This window comes from Neolamprologus brichardi, chromosome 13 (assembly GCF_056152115.1).
Source record: "Neolamprologus brichardi isolate AB-2024 chromosome 13, ASM5615211v1, whole genome shotgun sequence".
NCBI lineage: Eukaryota > Metazoa > Chordata > Actinopteri > Cichliformes > Cichlidae > Neolamprologus > Neolamprologus brichardi.
Genome location: NC_142116.1, coordinates 12,257,411 through 12,268,389, shown reverse-complemented (window position 1 = coordinate 12,268,389; position 10,979 = coordinate 12,257,411). Strand labels below are relative to the sequence as shown.

The following is a 10,979-nucleotide window of genomic DNA, read 5'->3' as shown; positions in this document are numbered from 1 at the left end:
GACGGTGTTTTAATTTCATTCATACTTTGATTTATGACTATAAGAATGCAACACACCACATTAAAATCCACAAAGAAGCCACCATGACCAATAAGGACGATGCAATAAACCGACTGACCAACTAGCAACTGAACTGCCTTAACTTTTCATGGCGTAGATTCAGCAAGGTGCTGGAAACATTTCTCAGGTATTCTGAGCCATATTGACATGATAGCATCGAACAGTTGCTGCAGATTTGTCTGCTGAACATCCACAAAATTAATCTCCTGTTCCACCACTTAAAAGTGCTCTATTGGATTGAGACCGTGGTACACTGAACTCACTGTCAGGTTCAAGAAACCACTTTGAGATGATGTGAGCTTAACACGGCATGGCGCATTAACCTGCTGGGAGCAGCCATTAGAAGACAGGTACACAGAGGTCATAAAGGGATGGACATGGTCAACAGCAATACTCAGGCAGGCTGTGGCATTTAGGACCCAAAGTGTGCCAAGACATTAAACCTCCACCAGCAGCAGTCTGAAGGGGTCATATGAGGCAGGATTGATCCATGTTTTCATGTTGTTTATGCCAAATTATGTTCCTACCATCCAAATGTCTCAGTAGAAATTACAAGACTCATTAGAACAGGAAACATTTGGCCATTTTTCTACTATTGTACAATTTTGGTGAGTCTGTGTAAACTGTAGCCTCAGTTTCCTGTTCTGAGCTGACAGGCGTGGTAACCGGTGCGGTGTTCTACTGCTATAGCCTATCTGCTTTAAAAGGAGATGTTCTTCTGCAAATCTTGGTTGTAACCAAGTTTGTTTTAAAGCTAAAACTAGATGTGAAAAAAACATTTTAGTTACATAAAATAAAAATAAAAACTAAACTTGAACAGCCAAGTTTGTGAATGCAATAACTTGAGAACAAAGCGATGTAGGAGTTTAAAGCTGATACCATGGATGGTTTCTGCTAAAAACCTCTGGGAAGTTTGAATTTTGTTTACTTTAAAAGGTCAGAGATCACATTTTCTGAAAACTGATGTAGGATTTTGTAATCGATACCCTAAGTGTATCTATTTTTTAGTATAATAAAAAATTGTAATTTTTTTTTACAGTTTTATTGCAGCTTGCCCGATGAGCCTTTAATGGATGTGTTTATTGAGATTCTGAACATGTACAAGACTGTGAGTCAACTGCTTTCAGAAAGGTCTGTTTTTATTGCAGTAACTGTACTGATATTCCTAAATCTTGCCCCTGACATATGCCCTGCTTACAATACTAATTAAAAAATACTAAAACTAAACATTTTCAACATTGAAAGGTAAAATTAAACTTTTTTTATTATTGGTTATGATTTAAAAAAAATTGAAAAAACTCTAGTGGTAACAAGCGGTTATTTGAGTTGCTCTTATTGTCATTTGGACCTCAACGCAATCTGTGAACAAAATATATTTTCTCTTTTCCACACCATTGTGTGGGAAACTCCTAGGAAATCATCGATTTCTGGAATACTCAGGCCGGCACTAAAAAGCATCACCTTTCTGATGCTCAGTGTAAACTTCGGGAGGTCATTTTTACCATATCTGCATACCTAAATGCACTGAGTTGTTGCCATGCGATTCACTGATTAGATATCTGCATTAGAGAACCCTTGAACAGGTGAACCAATAAAGTGGCTGAATATATTACTCTGATGAAAGCAGCAAATATGAAAAGAAAGACATCAAATGTCCTTTCTTTTATTTTTCGTTCTATTGAGCAGAAATCTGTTAGCAGGGTTTCTTTGTGTCACTTAAAGGAGCGAGACTGAGATATGGCTCATTTTCTCAGTGACGTCTTTTATGCAGATCCTTTCAGGTACCTCATGAAGTCCTGCACTGCTTCAGCAGTTGATCTTAGTTGTTCAACAGTGCCACCTGCTGGAAAACATGGCTCATTACAACAACTGCAGCGCCTCCCTCTCTGGGGTTCAGCTCGTTATCTTGCCATAATGTGCTCGAACTACAGGCTGAAGTTCATTAAAGGTCAGCTCCCCCAGCACTTGTTAACACCACTAGCACTGGAAAAGCACACAAAAACAGGAAAACCTCAGAGATCTAAGCTGCCCTTAAATCATCATATAATCAACATCAGAGTCTAGACCCAGAAAGGTTGGACATCTACTTCTATCGCCACTCCATGCTGTCAGATTTTCATACTAAGCCTTAAATGTCTCAGTGGATATGGGCTGAGTCAGTTTTCCGCAGAATCTTTTGTCACCTACAAACAGACATAAAATCATATTAACTACTTACATTCAGGGTCCAGCCAGAACCTCATAAATCAGAAACAGAATTTAACCACAAATAGTTCTGCATTCACTTCAGGGCAGTGATTTATATAGAAATATAACCATAATACAACCAATTCAGTTGAGTCCCGTGTTCCAAAAAGAATCTTTTTCAGGTTAACACATCAGTGCAGACTGTTGCTCTAAACTGACTCTCTGGCTTTATAAATGAGAGGGCAGTTATTTACAACTCTTTCCCAACCTGCCAGAGACTGTGAGTCAGTCTGCTTTGAGACAGGTAACCCCTGCAATCTCTAAAGTAGTTGCCTACAGTGGTCACAGGAACTAATTGCAATCGGTCACCAAATACGAAACAGTTCACACAAATCACTGGACATCAAGGTTATTTCCTGGTTGCTGTCCTATTGAGTGACTGAACCATGAAGTGAACCATGAAGGGGGGGGGGGGGGGGGGGGGGGGGGGGGTTCTAGCTCCTCAAATTTCCTTTATTGTCTGATATATAGATTTGTTTTCTTTTAATTTGGAAAGTTTAGACCTATTTAAATGCTGACTGCAGTGTTGATCTTTGTAGAAATGTCATTTCATGTATGTAAAACGTAGCTAAAATAATTATATGTGGTTTATTAAAGATTTTTTTCAGTTGATTGGTTGGTTGCCTTTCAAGAAGTTTTAAAGATTAAAGCCAAATGATGAATAGCAGTGATCCAAATCATTAGACCCATATTTCAAAGATCTTTTTTAACATTTTATCTTAATAATTTGTAGTGCTTTTCCTTACAGTTAGTGCAGTTTTAACAATGTGAGACTAGATTTGACAGAAGTATGGCTGACTGCTTACGGTTCTTCATTTGATGGCACTTTTGTTCATTTAATTTGAGCAGGATGACCACTGATGAAATCAATTTCTAAATTACACCACAGTTGATAAATAAATGCATTTTAAACTGTGCACAAGTTGTGATCTTTGTGTCGCAGCCAGATTTCATTATAAACACCAGACCACTCTGAATCTCTGCCCACAGATCTGTGTTGTGTGTGTGTGTGTGTGTGTGTGTGTGTGTGTGTGTGTGTGTGTGTGTGTGTGTGTGTGTGTGTGTGTGTCATCTGTTGGTGTCTGCACTTCTGTGAGATTAGTGGCCACATGACAACACTGGGCTGGCCGCCTAGTGAGCCTTTCATTTGGCTTCACTTGCGGAGGCGGGCTGAGTGCTGTCCAACAGTTTACTGAGAGCTGGAGACCTACAAACTCAATTTCTGTGGCTCTGTAAATGAAGTGTAAACCTGACAGACCCGGAGCCTAGTTGTGATGGCGCAGGACGTTACAACTTTAACTGGAGAGGACTATTTAGAGGGGAAATCACCCTGTTGTTCAGACACAGGAGCTTTGAGCGAAGGAGACAAAGAATATGACAACATCCTGGAGCTTAATCAGTTTGATGGACTGCCTTATTCCTCCAGGTTTTACAAACTGCTGAAAGAAAGGAAGGAACTGCCAGTGTGGAAAGCAAAGTGTGAATTCATGGACACTTTGGCCAAAGAACAGTTTGTTGTTGTCAGTGGCTCTGCCAAAACTGGAAGGAGCTCTCAAGTGAGTACTGTGGGGTATTCAACACTTCAGCACTGGATGGTTTTTCTTTCTTTTTTTTACAGCAAGACATTTAAGTCATTTTTCTATCAACTTAAAGTCTGGAAGCATCTGTAATGTAAGCAATTTGTCTTGTTAATCTTACTCTGAAACAGATACCTCAGTGGTGTGCTGAATCCTGCCTGTCAGTCCAGTTCCAGCACGGCATGGTGGTTTGTACCCAGATACATGCACAACAGGCTGTAGATCTCGCCCTCAGAGTGGCTGACGAGATGGATGTCAACATCGGTCACGAAGTTGGGTACAGCATCCCTCTTGAAAGTTGCTGCACTACTGACACAGTCCTCAGGTGTGGTACAGCAGCACTTCCTACTTTTCCCACTTTATACATCCAATGTTTCTTTCTCAGAGTCTTTCTCTCAGCATGGCGGCTATGATAATGCACGGTCATGACACACAAAGCTAAATCACCCCGCCTTTTCTTCTTCTCAAAGGGGAGGTGAACAAAAGGCTTGAGAGGCTCTTTTCAGCAGTTCGTCCACAGCTGCCCGGCTCCCTGTCTCCCCATATGTCACACTCCCTCATGTGGGTCCCTCATAGGTTAGCTAGGAAACAATGAAACTAAGCACATTAAGGGGAGGGAGACAAGATAAACAGGCACCCGGCAAGGATCTCCCTCCTTAGACTAATTATTAGAGTAAATTACACTAATGGCAGCATAGCTGAAGTGTAGACAAAGTGTTTTTCATTAAGTTGCCACCTTCAGGGATGCTGAATGGATTTTCTTTTAACATACTGGTTTAAGCATGCAGGCTTACATTATAGAAAAGATTAATTTCATGCTATATCAAAATAGATACAGTGTGCCTGTGCGTGCATTTACTTGCTCTTTCCTAATGTCAAGCATCATTTTATGGCCTTTTAAAGATACTGCACGGATGACATGCTTCTGAGGGAGATGATGTCAGACCCTTTGCTCGCACACTACGGTGTTGTGGTCGTGGATCAGGCCCACCAGAGGACTGTAGCCACTGATGTTCTCCTGGGTCTGCTGAAGGACATCGTCCTGCAGAGGCCGGAGCTCCGTGTGGTCCTCCTTACAGCTTTCCCACCCAGCCCCAAGCACCCGGCCCACTTTACCGGGTCGGCAGCGCGTTTGATTCACCTGGAGACCCCGGGTGCAGGGGAGGTGGTGTACAGCAGCACAGGCGACGGCTACTTCTGCTCTGCTCTCCGTCTCGTGCTGGAGATCCATCGCTCCAGAGAGCAGGGGGATGTGGTTGTGTTTTTGGTGACAATGCAGGTAAAAAAAACAAAAACAAAAAAAAACATCACTGCATGACCAGTAGATTCAGAAGCCTGAAACTAATGCACGTCTTTCTCTAATTTTACTTTTTGTTAACTCTCTACCAGGAGATAGATCTGGCCCACAACATCCTGTGCCACGAGAGGAAGAGCTTACCCATCGATCTGGGTGAGCTACTGCCAATAGCTGTGCACCCTGGGCAGCCTGGGAGTCTGCCTGTCCTGGGGGAAGAGGAGACCAGCCAGACCCGCCGAGTGTTCCTCAGTTCAAGCCCAAATGAGGACTTTTTCTGGGCTGTTAGCTCGATAAGCTTTGTTATTGATGCCGGGCTTGAGAAAAGATATGTAAGTTGGTTGTTATTTGCATTATTTAAATCAGCACTTACATGAAGGCTGATTTCCAGTGTTAAAAATTACGTCGCTGATGCAGAGACCCAGTTGCTGATTAATTAGAGAGTTTCATGTGTTGAAAAAGCAGAGATTTGAATGCATTGTATAGAGGTTCCTATGCAGAAAGAAAATGAGAGAAAAACTGATATTCTGAAGTCTCACAAAAAAATGTTAAAGCTTAAGCTTTGGTCTGGAAAACAAGGTACATCTTATATTATAGCACAACACAATAGAGACAATAAATCAAGTTTTAATTTTAGCCTCTTGTCAGTGTTACGTAGCGTGTGTTGTTAGGTTTATACCAGCTTTGACATGTGTAGATAACAACTTAAATCATCAGTTTTTCTCAAATTATTTTTTAGATACTTCTGTGTTATTTGGGGTGAAAATATTTGTCATCAAAATGTAGCTTAGTTAACGTAAATCAAGGTTAACAGCCCGCTGTGCTGTTGCAGGTCTACAACCCCAGGATCAGAACAAACTCAGTCATCATTCAGCCTATCAGCACCGGTCAAACCGAGAGTCGAAGGCAACTGGCAGGTCCGGCAGGTGAGAAGTTAAAATGCTACAGAATCTGTGGCTGCTACTTCACTGCAGCTGTCCCATCTAAAAAATGATGTTTGCTTCCTGTAGGCAAGTGTTTCCGTCTGTATCCAAAGGATAGACAACTTCCTACTCAGATACGCCCGCATATTGTGGAGTCTGACATCACATCCACTGTGCTGTTCTTGAAGAGGATGGAGATCGCCGGACTGGGTCACTGCGAATTCATAGACAGACCAGGTGAGATCTGCATAAAATGACTGTAGAAAAACTGATTTTTGTCTGAACCATTGTTCCCTAACTTAATTAAAAATTCGGGTTCAGTCAGTTCTTTGCCTTTTGTTCCAGCACACAGGAACTTTTTGTATTGGAGGGCAGTGAGCCGTGCTTCAGCTAAACTGACAGCTCCTGTTCTGCGTGCATCCTTTTAGAGCTGACCTGCTTTCGTTTGCTTTTGTTCCCCCGGATTTATTCACCCCCACAAACACACAGACACACAGACACTGAGCCTCACATTAGCTGATTAGAGCACAGACATGCCAGAGTTGGTATGAAGGACAACACAAGATAATAGACAGCTGTGGTTTCATCATTTTTCCCTTCCTCTCATTTTGTCTTGAGGTCTGTGTTTGTATTTCTACAGGGGAAAAAACGCATTTGTTTTAAAAAAGAAAAGAAAAAAAAAATAAACAGCTTTATTTTGCATAGTGATACACGGCAGATGTTGGTGAGGATTATAAAATCCTAATCTGCTGCTGCCCATTCACTCTAAGCATTTCCACTGGGGTGCCAGTACACTGTGGGGGACTGTCCTAGTGCTTCGGATTACTATTTGGACAGCATGAAAAAATGGCACACAACACTTTTACTCAACATGTATTTCAGTGTAATTAATAATCTCATATGTTTTTTTATGGTGCTTAATCCAAAACCCTGTCCAACCCAGATCCTGCAGGCCTCATGCAGGCTTTGGAGGAGCTCGACTACCTAGCAGCTCTGGATAATGACGGCAACCTGTCTGAGATGGGCATCATCATGTCTGAGTTCTCCTTGGAGCCACAGATGGCAAAGACCGTGCTCGCCTCCTGTGAGTTTGACTGCGTCAGCGAGGTGGTCATCATTGCTGCTATGCTATCAGGTAATGTGACTGTGTGGCTTTTTAGCACAAATATGCTATAAAGAGTCATGTAGATCTACAAAACCGTGCTTTGCTTTTTTTATTATTATTATTCTTTTAGCGCCATCTTGCTTCATGGTTCCTTCTGTGGAGCTGAAACCAGAGGCGACCCAGTGCTATATGAAGTTCCAGCACCCAGAGGGAGACCACTTCACCCTGATTAATATCTACAAGGCCTTTAAACAGTGCCAGCAGGATCCATGTGAGTGGGCAGAGCATCGCCACGCACGATCTCATAATGTTTATACCAGTGATAAGTTTCCTATAGTTTAGACCAACGGTGTCAAACATAAGGTCCAGGGGCCAAAATCAGCTCGCCAAAGATTCCATTCTGGCCCACTGAACATTCTTGGAGCATGTGAGGAAGGACATGAATTTTAGACTTTTTATTGCATTTATATAAGTTTTACAGCTTTTCTGATAAAGACCTACATCATAGCAGTTTATACAACACTAAAGTAAATAAGTAATAGATAAACAAATAAATAACAAAAAGATCCTGGTGTTTTTACCATCTACTATAGAAATTTGGGATTTTTACAGTGGGTTCACAGTAAAAGTTATGAATAATATAAAATATTAAAATTATAAAAAATTATAAAAATGTAAAAAACAGCTTTCTATTAGACATGTTTTTTTCTGTAATATTACACATTTATTTCTTACAATTACATTTTTTAATCAAGTAGAAAAGATTTATTTTTGAAACTGGACTTCTTTTTCTTATATTAAAATATCGCGGGGATTAAATGTGTAGTTAAACTTTTTCACTGGTTTGGCCCACTTAACATCAAAGTGGGCTGAACCACAGTGTAAGATGAGCTTGACTTCCCTGGTTTAGACAGTAGACAGAAAAACTAAACCCATGCCAGATTTAAGAGTTTAATTACTGCCACCGATTCAGTAATTTAAACCCATGTTCCTGTTTTGTCAGACTGTAATATAGAGAAGTGGTGTCAAGACTTCTATCTGGACCACAATGCTTTGTTGATGGCCGACGGGATTCGCAGTGAGCTCACAGACACCCTGAAGAGGATCGAGCTGCCCATTTCAGTGCCCGCCTTTGGTTCCCGAAGTAACACGGTCAACATTAAGAGAGCCCTCTTAGCAGGTTTCTTCATGCAGGTCAGAAAATTTTATTTATTAGCATCCATCCTCCCATTTTCATTACTGCTTTTCAGAGTCAAGGTCACAAGGGAGGTAGGGAGAATCCTGCACCCATCCATGCACACGGCCATATTGGAATAAACTGTTAAGTTAGAAATCCTGTTTTCTTGTTGTTTTTTATTCCAGTCCAAAAAGCACAGCAACTGTATTCGATCTGCAGTGAGAATTTAAATACTCTGCTTACAACAAACACCCACAGTCCTTCTAAAGACTCTTAAAAACATTAAACTCTCCCGAGTGGAACTAATGGCAGCATTATGAAGGGTGTTTTAATCATGTGTAATTTCACTCAGAGTTTAGTCTCCATAATTAATTGTCAAAGAATGGGGCCCATTTCAAATATTAATGCATTTCCATTTATTTAGCATGCAGGTGATTAAAGACATGCTGAATAATTTGCTTTTTATGACTAATTTAAACAATCAAAGCTGACAAACATTATTATTATATTATTATATGTTGCCTTCAGCTTTGAATACAGACTTGATTTGACTGATTAATTAAAGACTTCACTTGCTTGCATCTTTACTTGTTTGCACACGTCGCTTTGGCTCGAGCTCACATTTCAGCTCCTGTCAATCTTAACACCTCATCAGACTCTTTAAACACCGCGTATTTTGTGCTCTCAGAGTCTACCTCTCAGCCGACACTTCTACTCCTTTCGGAACTTGCACTTGTTTAACTCCTCGTCTTTAAATTTGACTTCACTCCCTGCTTACATCCTTTAACCGCCCCTTCCCTTTCAACTTATTTCCATATTTGTATATAGACTGCCAGACTGTGAGTGTGAATTCAGCTTTTTTGCGTGTCATTTACTATGGTTTTTATTTTTAAAAACTATTATTTAAAGGTAAAAATGACAGGTATGAATACTTAAAATCACTCCAACCCTTTTTGCTCCCAGGTGGCACGTGATGTGGATGGATCTGGGAACTACTTTGTTATAACCCACAAGCACATAGCGCAGATCCATCCTCTGTCTGGCTACGGAGCCAAGAGTCCCAAGCTGGGCTTGCCTGAGTGGGTGTTGTTCCACGAACACTCCTTTTCAGAGGACAACTGTCTCCGCACTGTAACCCACATAACACCACAGGAGTAAGTCTCAGCCTTGTTTCCATTTCCTTCCTTTAACATTTTCATTTGTTGACTTCTTTAACATTTGCATAAATGTCTAGATGCAGTTTTTTTTTAGACCACCCTTCTGAGGGAGGTTTAAGTGTAATCAGATGGACACATTCCCCTTCCCTTTTGAACCGTATGTATTTAAAGGCCTAGTTCAGCTCAGACTGGTCATGCTGGTTGTGGAGGGAGGTCCTATAATCCTGCTTTCTAAGTATCTGCTAGTTGAAGAAGGGATTATGGATTGCACAGATCTCTAAGAATGTGAAGCTGCAGCTTAATGGAGGGAGAGAAAGCTCTATAGCCTTTCTCATGCTGTCTTACGTTTCACATCCTGAGCGTGTGCAAATCCGTTCACTGTAGCTCGAATATGAGGAGCAGACACACCGTAAGTCTTCTTTCCAACAAAGGCGTGTGCCGCTCAGCACTAAATGAGATCGAAAACAGCTTTGCAAATTGAAATTAAGTTTGCATTAGTTAAATTCATCACAAATTAGATGGTCTACAGTTGTTTTTTTCGGTGCACTGAACACTAAAATATTCTCTCCTTTGTTAGGTTCATTCAGATGGCACCACAGTACTTTTTCTACAACTTACCATCGAGTGAGAGCAAAGACATCCTGCAAAACATTTTGAACCACGGGGCTTCTCAGTACCAAGAAGAGAAACCACCAGCATCACAAAAGGAATCCCATGAGGATCAGACTTCTGACCGCTGTGTTATACAGTGACTGATGGAGCCACTGTTTCAAGTTATTGGGACTTTTTGCACAATATAGTACAGAAACAGACTCTGGATCATCAAGTAAAGAATCCTATAATTGTATTACTTTCTTTTTGTGGCGCAGTTACTGTGCCCTAACCCCCAATCCCAATATAGTCTTTGTATGTTATATTTGAATAGCTATACAAAATGAACTAATATATGAAATAAAAATATTGCTCTTTTTAAGCCCTGATTATTTGCATTTATACGTGTTCAAGATTTTTTACATTCCCATCGAGTCCTTTAAAGATTTTCTGACTTCCCTTCCTCCTCATCTCTCTTCAGCCATCAGACAGATAGCACTGTGTCCCCGGCCTGATTAATGAGTTGCAGTAGCAGTCTGGACATGCCTGCAGCTCCATCTGGTGTGAATATAGCTGACACCAGAGGGCTGACCCAGTTCACTGACACCACAGTGAAAACATCTTTCACCTCTTTGGTGGGCTTGAACAGCGCATCAAGGACGGCTGACCATAACCCACAGGGTGCCATGCTGCCTTGAAAATTGCAGGGACTAGTTTGATGGCATAGCACACTGTATTTTCTTTCTTTTTTCCAGAGATACAGTACTTTTGCAAACTGGTGTCAAATGCATATCATTAGCCAAGCAACATTTTAAGAGAAAACAATATATCACAGTATGAAATTCAAA

At 41.0% G+C, this 10,979-nt stretch overlaps 1 protein-coding gene across 1 annotated transcript; it reads left to right on the top strand.

The window, feature by feature from the left end:
• Positions 1-3,459: 3,459 nt before the first annotated feature.
• dhx32b (DEAH (Asp-Glu-Ala-His) box polypeptide 32b) lies at positions 3,460-10,477 on the top strand. The gene is made up of 11 exons (XM_006783719.3): positions 3,460-3,863; positions 4,016-4,209; positions 4,788-5,163; positions 5,274-5,510; positions 6,011-6,104; positions 6,189-6,338; positions 7,045-7,236; positions 7,337-7,477; positions 8,210-8,400; positions 9,347-9,537; positions 10,118-10,477. The coding sequence occupies exons 1-11, from the start codon at positions 3,582-3,584 to the stop codon at positions 10,290-10,292; spliced, it is 2,223 nt and encodes a 740-aa protein (XP_006783782.2). The 5' UTR covers positions 3,460-3,581; the 3' UTR covers positions 10,293-10,477.
• Positions 10,478-10,979: the final 502 nt, after the last annotated feature.

Bases quoted from the DNA above. Each gene is read 5' to 3' on its own strand.
- dhx32b (XM_006783719.3), top strand. From the start codon at position 3,582: ATGGCGCAGGACGTTACAACTTTAACTGGAGAGGACTATTTAGAGGGG. The intron at 3,864-4,015 runs GTGAGTACTGTG...ACTCTGAAACAG, and splicing joins AAACTGGAAGGAGCTCTCAA to ATACCTCAGTGGTGTGCTGA. The intron at 7,478-8,209 runs GTGAGTGGGCAG...CTGTTTTGTCAG, and splicing joins ACAGTGCCAGCAGGATCCAT to ACTGTAATATAGAGAAGTGG.